The 16310-nt window shown below is 40.5% G+C and overlaps 1 protein-coding gene across 4 annotated transcripts in view; it reads left to right on the forward strand.

The window, feature by feature from the left end:
- Positions 1-16310, forward strand: part of LOC127414054 (sorbin and SH3 domain-containing protein 1-like) — a 70120-nt gene that overhangs the window by 9071 nt on the left and 44739 nt on the right. For all 4 annotated transcript variants that reach the window (XM_051651746.1, XM_051651744.1, XM_051651743.1 and 1 more), the window contains exons 2-4: positions 12165-12207; positions 14497-14583; positions 15042-15158. In XM_051651746.1, the coding sequence (XP_051507706.1) occupies positions 12165-12207; positions 14497-14583; positions 15042-15158 (247 nt within the window). The remainder of the gene's footprint in view (positions 1-12164; positions 12208-14496; positions 14584-15041; positions 15159-16310) is intronic.

Below are 16310 nucleotides of genomic sequence, written 5' to 3' on the forward strand. Positions count from 1 at the left end.
AGACAGCCATGAAATCTGTCTCGAGTGCTTGGGGTGCCAGCATGCCGAGGCAGCTTTCGTGGAAGGGTTATGTTCTCACTGTGAGAACATGCCCATCAGAATGTTGCGGTCGCGGCTCACTTCCTTCTTCATGAAGCGAGGAGCCACCGTGGCTGCTCCCCAACCCGCTCCGTCCTGGTCTGATGCTCAGCCGGCTGGGTCGGCAAGCACCGCGGGTGATCTGGAAGTGGATATGGGAGCGTTTCCGCCGGCTCAACCCCCGCGGAACTTCCATCCCCCAGCACGCTCGTTCTATCTGGAAGAGCTGTCGAGCGATACAGTTGGTCCGCCTCGGAGCGGATCTAATGTGTCGTTCGCAGCTCGCGATGAGGATGAGCTTTCGGTCGCATCATCAGAGGGTGGGCTTCTGCTGTCGGAAGCGGACGGATCTTCTGAGCTCCCGCCCACAGGCGGTAGAGCACAGGATGAGCCGGACGCTGAGATGGCAGCCGTGCTTGCCCGGGCAGCTGCGAGCATTGGGCTGAAGTGGAACCCTCCACCCTGCCCTGAGGGTTCGCGGCTGGATGATTGGTTTCTGGGCTCGGAACGTGACTCACGGCTGCACCCCGCCCCGTTGCCTTTCTTCCCTGAAGTGCGCAGTCGTGGAAGGCACCTTTTTCCATCAAACTGAAGGACGCGTACTTTCACGTATCGATCCTTCCTTGACACAGTCCCTTTCTTTGGTTTGCCTTCGAGGGACGAGCATACCAGTACAAGGTCCTCCCCTTCGGTCTGTCCCTGTCCCCTCACTTTTTTCCAAGGTCACAGAGGCTGCCCTGGCCCCGCTGAGGGAGAAGGGCATTCGCATTCTCAATTATCTCGATGACTGGATAATCCTAGCTCACTCACAAGATCTATTATGTGCACACAGGGACCTTGTGCTTCAGCACCTCGACTGACTTGGGTTTCAGGTCAACTGGGAGAAGAGCAAGCTCTCCCCTGTGCAGAGCATCTCTTTTCTCGGTATGGAGTTGGACTCGGTCACTCTCAAGGCACATCTTACGACCAGTCAGTGCTGACCTGCCTGAAGACCTTCAGGCAGAAGGCAGCGGTGCCAGTGAAACAATTTCAGAGGCTCCTGGGACATATGCCATCCTTGGCGGCGGTTCTCCCTTGGGTTGATGCATATGAGACCACTTCAGCATTGGCTACAGACTCGAATCCCGAGATGGGCATGGCACCACGGCACCCGGCATGTGACCATCATGCCACAGTGCCGTCAGACTTTCAGCCCTTGGTCGGACCTGGTGTTTCTACAGGCAGGTCTTTCCCTAGAGCAGGTCTCAAGGCACGTCGTGGTCACAACAGATGCCTCGAACTCGGGCTGAGGTGCCGTGTGCAATGGGCAGGCAGTCTCGGGATTCTGGACAGGGCCCTGACTCCTTTGGCAGAGCATCAACTGCTTAGAGTTGCTGCTGGTATTGCTGGCCCTGCGGAGTCTTTGGCCGTTGATTCAGGGCAAGCATGTGTTGGTCTGGACCGACAACACAGCGACTGTAGCATACATAAACCACTAAGGTGGTGTATGCTCAAGTTGCATGTTGCAACTCGCTTGCTGCCTCCTCCTCTGGAGTCAGCAGACGTTGAAGTTGCTGTGAGCCACTCACATTTCGGGTATCCTCAACCGTGCAGCGGACATGCTCTCATGGCAGGTAAAGGTAAAAACTCCACCCCCACATTGTCCAGCTGATTTGGGAAAGATTCGGTGGCTGTTTACCTTGAAGTGGTGTCTCTTTTCGAACTGGTGTTCTTCCCATGGGGAAGACACACAGAGATGCGCCGTCGGGTCTGTGCTGTCTTTCCTTCAGGAAGGACTGAAGAGACGGCTGTCACCCTGAAAGTGTACGTGGCTGCCATAGCAGCTTACCATGACACACTGGACAGGAGGCCCTCACGACAGCGTGACCTGATCAACAGGTTCCTCAATGGCGCGAGGAGGTTGAATCCTCCTAGACCGCTCCTGATTCCCTCTTGGGATCTCTCTGTGGTCCTACCTGCCCTACAGAGAGCCCCCTTTGAGCCCCTGGAGCTTTATCTCTGAAGACGGCCCTCCTGGTGACACTCACTTCCATCAAGAGGGTGGGGAACCTGCAGGCGCTCTCTGTTACCAGCGAATGCCTGGAGTTCGCACTGGCACACTCTCACGTGATCTTGAGACCCCGGCCCAGTTACGTGCCCAAAGTTCTCACCACTCCTTTTCGGGACCAGGTGGTGAACCTGCAAGCTCTCCCTTCAGATGAGGAATACCTGGCCTTGTCGTTGCTGTGTCCAGTTCACGCCCTGCAAATCTATCTGGACTGCACGCAGAGATTTAGATGCTCGGAGCAGCTCTTTGTCTGTTTTGGAGGACAGCAGAAGGGGAAAGCTTTCTCCAAGCAGAGGCTAACCCATTGGATTGTGGATGCCATTTCTCTTGCATACCAATCTCAGGACTTGCCGTGCCCCTTGGGGGCACTCGTGGTGTGCCCCTTTTCAGGTGAGCCTGTGTGCTCGGGGCTCAGTGCTCCATGCGTGGTGATTCCCCCTTGGTAATCCCGTATGATGAGTTTCCGCTGTTCGGTTTCCCTTAGGTGAACACTGTGTTTCCCCTCGCCAGAGCTTTCTCTGCCTCGGCCACTGTGGCTGCGTACCCTCTCTGTACATAGGGTCCTCCTGTGGTATCATTCCGTATGTGAACTTCCTCGTTGGTAAGTCCATGTGAGGTATTCTCCACATGTTAACCTCCCTCCGGTAGGATGTGGTCTCCATAGTGCTCTCCTTCCTGGAGAGGGAAGAGCACTTCCCAGCACTATTCTAGAAGGTGCTCGGCGGGAAATTGCTTAACAGCAAATCAGGAAAGGCACCGCTGGTAGCCTACTTGGGAAAGTACCACCTCCCTCCTTAACGGGACTAGGGAGACACCTTAACTCGCTGGAAGGTCACGACGTGGTTGAACGCTTGCTGCGAGGCATGCAGCAGCTTGCCCGTGTCCACTCTTCCGTACCTCGTGACACGTGTCAGCGCCTACGTTTCCTATAGGAACCCGTAGTGTCACTACATCGACACAACGTCGAGTGAGTGACAGACAGGGAATGTCTTGGTTACTGATGTAACCTCTGTTCCCTGATGGAGGGAACGAGACGTTGTGTCCCTCCTGACATGGCCGGGACTCTCTCTTGGCTCCTCAGCATAAATCTGAATGAGTGGTGCACACCATCTCCTTTTATACCCATATGTCCGGGGGCGGAGAGTGGCATTCAAATTCCACTCGCCAATTCTCATTGGCCTTTTCTATTTTAAGCAAAGGTGATTGGGGCTCTCAAGATCAAACCCCTAGTGTCACTACATCGACACAATATCTCGTTCCCTCCATCAGGGAACAGAGGTTACATCAGTAACCAAGACATTTTTGGACATATTTATAATCGATCGTCGTGGAAATTAATGATCAATTAATCGATTAATCATTAACGTTAATATTGCAAAACGCACATGGAGGATTCCAAATAATATGTGCATGTAGCCTATTATTTAAATATAATTTATATTAATACACTTAAGGAATGCACGTATTGGCATATATTACTGTAATTAAACAATTAACAAATTCGTACTAAATACAGCCTAAATGTATTAAAATACATTGAACTAAAAATATTTCATATAGTGGCGGGGGACTGTATAGACAGCCTAATCAACGTCTGGCTTGATTTCAGAACACATTTATTCTGAAATTAATTAATCGACGATCAATAAGCTTAATCGATCAAATAATTAACTACAATTAATAGATTTTCTATCAATCATTAACATTCCTACTTGCGGAGGAACATTTTACGTCAGTTGTGTTTCAGCACTGCTCTTCTGTGTAGATGAATCTCATATTTTGACTTTGCCTGTGATCACTCTGAGATATTCATCTGCAGAACTGAGTGCATCATGACATGCTATTTTCACTTTGATATTATTATTTTACTTTATCAAACATGAAATAATATGCAGAACTATGGAATATAACAATTATATTAAACAGTATATTAAACAAAAATAATAAATTGTTTCCTTAATTCTTAAGCATTTTTTTTGCCAGTAAAGTAATAACAGAGAGATGGTTACATGCTAAACAAATGAATATGCGTATTACTGTGCTATTAAATCAGTACATTTTCAACAATTTGAGATGAGTATACATTCATGGGATACATCTTTTAACACCTTGTATATAGTGGCTTTTAGATGTTATTTTAAATGGTCCACTTTATTTAAACAGGCAGGGCCCTATTTTAAGAGCACTAGCGCTAAGCGCAGGGCTATGCGAAAAGTCATACGCACAAAGTCAGAGGGTATGGCCATTAAGTTTTGGTATTTTTGTGCAAGCATGCGCTAATTCTAGGCACAAGTGGGCTTGGTGAAATTGGGCATGCAAAGCATTTATGGGCTGGGTCAAGTGCAATTTAATTCGGAGGATCTTCTCATTGTCTGCATCCTATTATATAGTAAATTCCCTGTCAAGCACCAGCAATATAAACAAAGAGAGCACATTCATAAGAAGTTGGTAGTTAAACGGCATCCTAAATTTCAGGCATATTTATATGACAGTGACACGCTCCTTTATACGCATGGAAAATGTGGTGCTTGTCAGGATTTGGATGTAGGCTCCATTACATTATAGAGATTGCAAGTATTATTAAACATATTAATCAAGTGACACACAAATCATGGCTAGTATAACAGTGACTGTATCAGCCTTTCCAGTTGGTTCACTTCTACCAGTTGATTTTGTTTTAAAAATTAAATTAAACTATTGAAACACATACAAAAAAGCAAATATTAAACCAAAAATATTTCTTAATTCAAATTATACTTCAAACAAAACGAAAATATAATCCAAATAACGGAGTGGTAAAAAAATCCCAGAGGCCTAGAACACCTGTAAAATGCAAACATTTTACCCTCTCCAACTTCTTCCACCGGCCTCTTTTCCAGTGACTTGAAACTCACTAAAACAACAGGTGAAAAAAATATTAATACAAATTAGATCATAAATACAGAAATAATAAAATAAACATAAACAAAAATAAACATAATGATAATAATAAATGAAAGATAAACCATTCCCTCTAGAAGGTTTTTTAATCTCATAAAGTTTTGTTTCATAAAATGTCTACAAGAGTGATTGTCAGGGACATGATTGTCAGGGACATCATTTGATGTTCCACTATATTTTAAGAGTTTGGACATGAACTTTATTACCACCTGCTGGTGGAATCTCAAAACTGCAAATGCAGGAACTGATTTTAGACTTTGCGCTGAAAAAAGACGTAGTTCTGAAACATCTTAGCGCAATGACCTATTTCTCAGCAAACTAGCAAATTGCACTTTGCGCTACTTCATTAACATACAATACACCCAAAGTTTGCACGCATACACCCACAGATAGTGCAAACACTCCCAGCCATGGTCACTTTTGCTGGCACAAAAATTGCACTCAGAATAAGTGCTCTCACAAAAATGTGATAAGGCATTTCGCACTGTCATTTCACGTTGTGCTGCACCTAGCGCACTCATGAAAAAGAGCCCGCAATCTGCTAACAGGGCAATGGGCAGTGATATAACAACTTGTGTATTTCTACAACTGAAGTCATGAATATTATATGTTTTAGTAACTACACTGGAAAAGGTAGTCTATTTAAAACTTTGCGATTGGCAAACACATGAGTAATGTTCGATTAATTTAAGCACGACAACCAATATGTTTCAAAAACCCTACCAGAAAACATATCCAAGCATTATAGCAAGTAAACAACTTCGCCAAAAATTTTACAATTAAACATCCATCCACCAGAGAATGCTGTCCAGTCACTACTGTCCTTAAATCTCGACTGTCAAGCTTCTCCAGCTGCCATACACAAGTGACGCAGTAGCAGGTCTTTTTTTATCTGTGGTTTTTGACATTTCGTAGACATGCAATGGCAAATAAAGTATCCTTGCAATTTGTCACCAAATTCGACCCAACAGCTCAAAATGTAAATCATTTTTGTAGACTTACCATTGTTAATCGTGGTAAGGCAAGGACTGGATTTTGAACAGATTTTTTTATACTTGCTCTATTATGTACTTTTGTTCCATTTCTAACCAAAAAATCTTAAGTAACTTTAAGCAAAACTCTCCACTAATTTGTTCAGACAACTCTGTTCCATAGGCTAGTTGGGAAAATATTTTTAACAAATGTTCATACGTAATAACTGGGCCCTGCAGAGCAGTGCCACACATATGTGTTTCTGCAACAGCCAGTTATGTTACAAGATGCCAGATTCAAATCGGTTTTGCACAGGCTGCGCTAGTCAGGCGTCTGTCATTTATATTCGCTCAAAGTTACTCATACAGTCTTTTAAACCACAGAATACATTTGTTTTATATACATACATCCAACTCATCACCAAAGTACCACGATAAAAAGTTTACAGCTCTTATACGCACAGTCAGTACATCAAACGCGATCTTCCTCCGATGCGTGCTGCCATTTGTTTACATTAGTAGCGGTTGTCATTTGTCAAACAAACATTTACTCAAAGAGTTTTTTCAAGAACATAATATGTACAATAAACAGCCTAATTGTGACCAAAGTACCATGATAACAGTTCACAGCTTGTATATGCACAGCCATCATATCTAAACACGATCTTCCCATGCACGCAGCCACGTCTACTTAATCTAATTTTCATTTCATTCAAAAGCACCACGATAACAGTTTAAAATTCATATACACACAGTGAAAACATGCTGATCTAGCGTGATTATCGAATGCACACAGCCAAGTCTGTTTACATTCAATATAACACAGTTTCATGACAACTTGTAATAAATCGTAGAAGATGGCGAAATTGTAAGATATCATACGACTTTGCTCATATGAAAAGCCAAACAACATCATTTCAAATCAATACAATATAGGCATCAAATTTTAGCTGGCTTCTGATCCAATACTTTATTTCAAGTTAGGAAACATCCATGAACAATTTTAGTTACTTTTTCCATTATTTTTAATGCAATACAAATGTGACTGATGTATGTCATTATGCGTTGCGGCTAAGACATGGCACAGGTATCAAACATAGTTGCGCTCCGTGGTGCGGCAGAAATTTGAGCAGCTTCCGGAGTCGTAGCTGGGCACTGCCGACAGATGGCAAGCGGTGTGCGTACCTTCTCTGAAAACAGTTGTTTAGAATTTTAGAATGTGCCATGTCGTTCACCAGACACGTTTGGTGTGCGACCCCCTTAAGAGAAGTGCAGGGGTGTAAGAGCAGGTAGATGTGGGGATTTTCCTTCATCCCTGTAGCATTAAAGATTTGAGCCAGCAGGTGGCAACAAAAGACCGTCTTGTGTGTGCCGTGAGTGAGTTGAGCTGATGTTGACAAACAGCATTGTTAGTCAGTGCATGAGTTTCGTTGAAGTCATCCAGCATTGTCTTTCAATCCCTGATTGCTTGGATTAATACTACACTATTGCTGAGAAACAGAGCTAAACTAACAGCTTCCGCATTACCGTGTATCAGCCTGTGGCCTCATGCCTACAGCCAAATCACAGCCACGCTGTTAAATGGCCATACAGCACTATTGCTAGTGTGAAATTACTTTGACAACCTGTAAAATGCTTCCCTCGTCTCGTTCCAAACTCCAATGTTTTACTTACATGGTACACAACAGTGATTTTCCTGTTAAAATCAAGGTTAGGTTTAGGATTTGGGTAAGGGGTAGACTTTATGGTTAGGTTTAGGTTAGGGTTTAAACTTAGGAAAAATGTAAATAACATCGTTCATTGGTTTGTTTATTTTTCTCTATGGGAGTAATAGTCGTTTTTGTACGAGCCAATTTATTACAATTTCACCATCTTTTAATATTACATCTTTTATTAAACTTTGGGCGTACTGTTATTACAACTTGTCATGAGATTGGGTTGTTTCAATCACACACCCTGTCTTCCATTGTTCATAAAAACAGGTAGTCCTGCCCAAATTTTAAGCCACTGGTTGAGAAAATATTATGTGCGGCCCAGTCAGGACACTCAAACAAACATATTTCAATTCCATTTGGTGCCGCTACTGGTGCAGTAATTAAACACTTCACCTTTAAATCTATTTGTACGATTACATTATATCCATTTTTTTTTTTTTTTTTTTGGCAGACAAAAATCATCATAAGTGTCTCTAATACACTAGAGGGGCCTAAACTGTCAGTGCTTATGAGAGGCTGGTTTTCACATTGACAAGACCACTCAGGTCACTGTTAACTTTGAGAAAGTTTGCGTCTGGTCCAGCCTGGCATGTGGACTTTTCTGATACCCTTCAAGTGTGCCACAATCAACAGGCAGAACATTTAATATAAGAATGACAAAAGTCCAGATGTTGAGGACAAATTAATACTTGGTTTATTATCGTACAATTATCTCAGTATAGTTCATAGCCTCATGGGGTGCCTGGCATGCCAGGGATGAAGAGGTGGATGGAAAGCAGGATGCTGTAATTCGTTCATTACACACTCAGTGGGTGCCACATTCCCAGGTGGCAGCTCCATCTTGGTAGTCGTGGTGATGAATGAGGCAAAGCATGGTTAAGGTTGAGGTCTTTGAAGAGAGCAGTATATGATAGCTTGGATTAGTATAATAGGCCACAATAAAAGGGCATTTTTGGGTGTTTGTTAGGGCTTTAAACCAAGTTAACCTCAGCTGAACGTCTTTTCAACCAAAGGTTTAGACTTACAGGTAAGCTGCAAAATGCTTTTAGGGCTAATTGTGAGTCCATATAATAATAATAATATGCATTAAACATTTTTTATATGTTTAAACACTAATTTGTTTTATAGGCTTTTGGATTTAGAAACTAAAGCCTCAAAGGTTTCACTAAATCAGGATTAGTAGAATACCTTTTATACAGACTGCATGTTGAGCACTATAGAGAATTACGTGTATTAGGGATACTCAAACCTTGAAGCTCTTGAATGATGCATTGTTGGACCTTTTTTTTTTTTTTTTTTTTTTTTTTTACAATGAAATGTGATTCATAATATGGAATGAGAGACATAAACATGTAATATAAACAGCATATTTGTATATTCTTGGATTACAAAACTGCTGTTACATAACTAATCAACAAGACTTCCAAATTTAGAATGCTATCCATTTTCAAGATGGGGCAAAACAGATGCTGAAAGATTTTTCTGAGAAGGAGCCTTGTTGTAGTGTTATTTTTTATCAGGCTCCATAAAATTGTCTATGGAAAGTTATCTGGCTTTCCTTGTTTGTTCTGATTGCTATGAGTTTTTGTGCACTTTCCAACTGTATCTATACAGTATCTATAGATAGTAACAGTAGGCCACAATAAGTCAATGAGACAGGAGCCATCTCATTAAAGACAGTTGGTTAATGTATACATTCAGATCTATCTGAAATGTAACAGGAATATCTGCAATCATCTAGGGCTTCTATGGAATCTTGGATCTCTAAAGAAAGCTCAGTTTTATTTTTCCTGCCAATTAGTAGTTCAACACACACTTTTATCCAAAGTGACTTATTATACACATATTACATATGATATGGATTTGGCAGACTCTTTTATCGAAAGTGACTTGAAGTGCATTTAAGGTATGCAAGGTAAGGTAAGGGCTGTTTGCGTATAACAATTTATAAGGATCAATATTTGCGTATACCCTCGGTATACCCACTTGTTTTGCTGCTTCAGAAGTCCATAATCTACTATCGTGTTTAACTTTATTGGATGCTGTTTTGTGAAATTGGAGATTCTTTGTTGTAATTGGTGCATTATCACTTTAATTCTACCATTCCCCGCACCGGACAACCATTTTCACCGGCATCATCAACTGAGGGAATTTATGACAGTGAGTGGAGAGAGAGATTCACCCTCACGCTGAAGCAGTATCAGGTAAAATTAATTAATGAAATATGCAAAAACGTCCTGTAAAATAAGGAATTGTCCCATAATTAAGGGGAAAAATTGCATTCTGTATGAAATCCATACGTGATGCCATTTGTCCTATATTTTAGCATCACACACCCAAAAAAGAATGTTTCACAAATCAAGAGAAATGGACATGAAACACACACCTTTTGCATGAGTTTTGTGAGATATCGGCTGTTGCTTTACAGAAATGGCTGGGGGAAAGATCAGTCACAATCAGTGGACGTCTTCTGTCGTGTTTTCTGTCAGAAGCAAGTTAATTCTGTCAAAATCATATAGCATTCGAGTACATGTTAATTGTTTCCCACCACTGGGATTTAAAACAACCAGTAAACGCACCTATTGCTGACATGCCATTACATTTTATTGCATATGTTAGAGCTTGCTCTGGAAGAGAGAGAGAGAGAGAGAGAGGTAAGAAAAACTGCATTAATTCATAATAAAAGTACAGTAGTACAGGTGTAGTTAAAACACTTTTCACACATTTCCCTTATGATAAACACTATTTACTGCCAAAACAACGACACTAATCCAATGAGAAATACATATTTTCATGTTAAGCCTTTTCTCTCTCATTCTCTCTTCTTCCTGGTCATTGTATTAAAGTGTTTTTCATTTTAAGTTTAGTAGGGGCGTTCACACTGAACACATTTTTGCGTCCGTCCGAGCTGTTTTTCAATTTTAAGCAGCGTGTTGCACAGGAACGCCTGCAAATATGGGTTATTCCTACAATTATTTGACATTTAAGTCCCCATTACAAGTGTGTGTGTTATTTATATTGTTTAATTTCACCCGATTACAATTTTGATAGCCTTGTTAAAAAGAATTAAGACATTTTATAATGTTACACACTTCTGTGGGCTTAAAAGTTCAATTTTAAATAATTTAAAAACTTTTCTATTGCACTGTGCCACTTATTCATGTCCCAAAAACTGCACGTCAAACATTTTTGTCAAAAATAAATGCTAAATCATTGGATTTCTATTTTCCCCCCACATACAGTTAAGAGTTTAGTGTTACATTCTCTAAATTTCAATATACCGTATTTATGTTAACAGAAATGAAATCATTAATATTAGTTTACAAATATGTTTCCTAGATGTCAATCACAGGCCATGTAGTGGCTCATTTATCCACTGAATGTCCACCCTGTTATTGTCCACCCTGATGCTGCCCATTTAACTGGATGGACATCTGAATTTTTTTTTAATTTAGCTTGACCAGTATGACTAATACAATCTTTAATATGTCCCTTTAATGATGAAACATGAAGAAACTTGTAAAAGTATGTTTTATTTTTCAAAAGTTTCAAAGCCGGAATGTCACCGAATTGTAGGAATGACCCATTTACGATATGTACAAAGTTGCAGTTCCGCAGCTCTCTATACGCAGATTACACAGTCTACAATAACAGTAAAGTACAGTCTATAGTAACATACAATGTGTATTTATTTGGATGTCTAATGTGGAAGTAAGCGTGAGTTTCGTGCACGAGGCATTAAGGACATGCTTATTAATATTATGCCCTTACCCAAACCCCTTATCTAAACCTAACTGATCAGTAGAGTGTGTAAACATGATAAGAAGCTGTTGTGTGTGACAGAAGCAAGTCATTGTCATGTATTAGATGGAAACAATATCCAGCGATGTCATTGGCTGTAGTGAAAGTCGTACGAATTCATACGAGTGCAGTCGTACTATATCATAAGAATTAGCCAAATTTAGAACATTCGTATGAATCCTTACGATTTCACCGTGAGAGTGTGTACGATAATCAGTCTCCTTATGCATTAGTGCTCTCATGCTCAACATGTTAGTAGGATTGTTTGTAACATTATTCTCTCATTTAAAGGTGAAGTAACAGAATTGCGCACTTTAACTTAGGCTTTAGGCCTATATGTTTTTAATGTTTTTGTTGAGTGGCCACTGTGTAATTGCCAAGTAAAAAAAACAAAAAACATTTTGCAACAGCTTTTTGCAATTCAAAGATTTATAAGCACATTAGTTACAAAGAAACATACCATGGCAGTGTGGAGAATATGTTGTTGTTGGAGTCTCACATCTTGATTGCCAACCTATAGCCTACATATTCTTTTTTTTTCTCTTTTGAAATGACATGCACAGCAACATTTTCTGTCTTAGCATCTCTCCTTTAACACTATTTCATTTGCAGGGCTCTCCAGCAGAGGGCACAGTGAAATTTGATGCAGCCCCTGGTAAGCATGCCACACTTATTGTATCTCCATCCAGTTCTGTGAGGTTAACTGGCCTAGCTTGCCAGTTTTTTAGAATAATATGGGTATGAGGAAAACATGCAAAATGAAACAATTGTAAGATATAGACAAACAAAACATATTCAATATACTCTGTTGTTGTCTACATGCCTGTTTCAAATACAGTGCATTCATAAAGTATTCAGACCCCTTCATTTTTTTCATATTTTGTTATGTTGCAGCCTTATGCTAAAATTATTTAAAAAAAAAAATAAAATCACATCAATCTACACTCCATATGCCATAATGACAAAGCAAAAAACAGATTTTTGATAACTTTGCAAATTTATTAAAAAGAAAAAACTGACATATCACATTGACATAAGTATTCAGACCCTTTGCTATGACACTTGAAATTAAGCTCAGGTGCATCCCATTTCTCTGGATCATCTTTGAGATGTTTCTACACTTTGATTGGAGTCTACCTGTGGAAAATTCAACTGATTGGACATGATTTGGAAAGGCATACACCTTTCAATATAAGGTCTCACAGCTGAAAATGCATATCAGGGCAAAAACCAAGCCATGAGGTCAAAGGAACTGCCTGCAGAGCTCAGAGACAGGATTGTGTCGAGGCACAGATCTGGGGAAGGCTACAAAGAAAATTTCAGCTGCATTGAAGGTTCCCAAGAGCACATGACCTCCATAATTCTTAAATGGAAGAAGTTTGGAACAACCAGGGCTCTTCCTAGAGCTGGCCGCCTGTACAAACTGAGCAATCGGCGGAGAAAGGGCTTGGTAAGAGAGGTGACCAAGAACCTGATGGTCACTCTGGTTGAGCTCCAGAGATCATGTGTGGAGATGGGAGAACACTCCACCAATCTGGGCTTTATGGCAGAGTGGCCAGACGGAAGCCTCTCCTCAGTGCAAGGCATCAAAAAGCACCTAAATGATTCTCAGACTTTGAGAAACAAGGGTCGGTAACAATTTATTTGGATGGTCCCAAGTAGAAACACTGTTTTCTAGCTATAGCAAGCCAGTTGATAAGTCACTTATAGTCAGTTAAATATCTACTTGGGACCATCCAAATAAAGTGTTATCCAAGCATGGTAGCATCATGTTGTGGGGGTGTTTTTCAGCAGCAGGGACTGGGGGACTGGTCAGGGTTGAAGGAAAGCTGAATGCAGCAAAATACAGAGATATCCTTAATGAAAACCTGGTCCAGAGCACTCAGGTTTACCTGGCCGAAGGTTCACCTTCCAACAGGACAATGACCCTAAGCACACAGCCAAGACAACACAAGTGTGGCTTAGGGAAACTCTGTGAATGTCCTTTAGTGGCCCAGCCAGAGCCCGGATTTGAACCCAATCTAACATCTCTGGAGAGACCTGAAAATGGCTGTCCACCGACGGTCCCCATCCAACCTGACAGAGCTTGAGAGGATCTGCAGAGAAGAATGGTGGAAAATCCCCAAATCCAGGTATGCAAAGCTTGTCACATCATACCCCAAAAGACTTGAGGCTGTAATAGCTGCCAAAGGTGCTTCAACTAAGTACTGAGTTAAGGGTCTGCAGCATAACAAAATGTGAAACAAAATGAAGGGGTCTGAATACTTTATGAATGCACTGTATATCATTTTATTGTTCAAACTCCATTCAGAATCACAGATTAGTGTACATGTGTTTTTATTTAAAAATATTTCATTATATAGCATTGTCCAGGCCCATATTAAAACATTGCAACATTAACATAAATGGCAGTAGCAAGGAATAATAGCTGTCTGCCTTGATACAGGGAGACTCATGAGTAAGCAATCAGAGACAAACTCCCTCTGTCTTCCTCTCTGGCTTGAGTCATTGTTGAACCATTACTCTCACTGCCAGAACCCCTGTTTCCTTCCGTTCATCAATCTTTCCTTGATATTTGGGCCAGCCAGCAGAGAATACTGTAATTGCAATAAACTCGAATGTTGAATGTTTACATCTTCCCCCAACTTGGACAATCAAAAAATTATTACAATTATCAAAATGATCTCAGACTTTCCCAGTTCCCAGTAAGTATGACTTGAGGGGGCGTTCATGTGCAACTTCCAAGTAGGAAACTCGTATTTACAATAATTCCCATAGCATGTGAAGACAGAATAAGTTCTATTAGTCCAGAATAATGTATTATTCTCAATAAAGTACAACAATAACCTAGTAAAGTCTAATAATAGGCATATTTAGTTCATTAGACAGTTCATTTTATTCTTCACTATTTACAAACTCACTCATCGTTTTATTTGTCTTGAAGCCCATTCAGCCTGTCAACACACTGTATCTGCTGTGCGAGTAACACCTTTGAGAGCCATGAAGACTTCCCCTGATCTCATACCTACTGGTAAGAGTAATAAATTAAGGTTTCAGATTTATTTTTATTTATTTGGATGTATTTATTTATGTGGGGTTATTAAAGGCATAGTTCACCCAAAAATAAAACTTCTGTCATCATTTACTCACCCTCACATTGTTCCAAACCTGAATTAATTTCTTCAGTGGAACCCAAAAGGATATTTTAGCAGAATGACAGCCTTAGTCACCATTCACTTTCATTGTATGGAACAAAAAATACAAAATCAAAGGTGACTGAGTCATTGAGTCTCTAACATTCTGCCTTATATCTCCTTTTTTGTTTCATAGAAGAAAGCATGTCAAACTGGTTTAGAACAACATGAGGGTAACGATAAACGATAACACAATTTTCATTTTTGGGTGAACTATCCCATTTTAGTACTTTTAAAAGATTAAATCAATACATTTCTTTGCAACTACATGATGTTTCTCTATATCTGAACACAGAGCTGGACTCTACCTGTGTTTGCAAAGGAAAGGGTGCTGTTACTTTGAGAGCCACACTGGTGCATATCGATGATGAGAACAGCACAAGCCAAGAGCTGTCCATGAACTCTGCCAAAAGTGAGTTGGAAATGGAGAATGCGAGCTATTCATCAATAAAAGTGCATGTGCTCTGAATACAGAGGTGTATAGTAACAAAGTACAAATACTTTGTTACTGTACTTAAGTACAGTTTTTTAATATTTGTACTTTACTTGAGTATACATTTGTTTTGGGACTTTTACTTTCACTTCACTACATTTTGAAGAGAAAATTTATACTTTTACTCCGATAAATTTCTCCAGACCCTTTCTTTACTTTTGCGACTGAACACCGCAAAAAAATAACAGCTGTATGTGCAAAAATGCATGCAGATCGGTGATAGTGACGTGTGATTCGTTGAAAGAATCATTTGAGTTGAATCTTTTACATTTGATTCCTATGAACTGAACAAAAAGATTCAAAAAGCGGTCTGAATGATTCGTTTTGGAACAAGCAAAGCGTGTTCCGTCGTCTGTCTCTGGGGAAGACAAATAAATAAATAAATGCTTATGTACATTTAAATTTGTTTTTTGACTAATTCATTTGATAATTTAGGCTTAAACATTATGAAAGCTGTGAAATAATGAAGTTATGTGCGATCAGTCTCCTGCCTTTCCAGGAGACCTGTTCATATTAAAGTCAATAACATGTGTTTACATTTTACATTTAAACAAGGTATGATGTGTATGAATAATTACCAGCACTCATGAAAATGTCCAACAATATTTATTTTTATATTTTATGAAGATGTGAATGGTCTTTGCCTAAGCAAAACTAGTTTTCTGATGGTTGCTTAAGTGTTATATTTGTTTTGTAGCACATTTATGCTACAGTATATGGTAACCAGGGTTTTATGGATGGTTGCTAGGGCATACTATGCAGTTGTCAAGGTGATCTCTTCTGTGTGTTTTGGTGCATTGCTACTGTATGTGCTTGCCAGGTTGTTACTATGCTGTTGCTAAGTTGTTTTCTGTGTTTTTGCACATTGCTCTTCAGTTGACAGGGTGTTCTAGGTAGTTGTCAGGTAGTTGCTATGCTGTTGTTAAGTTGTTTTAACTTTGTTTCAGCACATTGCTATGCAGTTGCCAGGGTGTTCTGGGTGGTTACTCATTGGCCCAAATGAAAAGAGCCCACCCCCACAAGTCTCTGTTCTGGTCACTAATATGACTCAACACCCTCCTTCAATGTTCC

The sequence above is a fragment of the Myxocyprinus asiaticus genome, chromosome 23, assembly GCF_019703515.2.
Source record: "Myxocyprinus asiaticus isolate MX2 ecotype Aquarium Trade chromosome 23, UBuf_Myxa_2, whole genome shotgun sequence".
NCBI lineage: Eukaryota > Metazoa > Chordata > Actinopteri > Cypriniformes > Catostomidae > Myxocyprinus > Myxocyprinus asiaticus.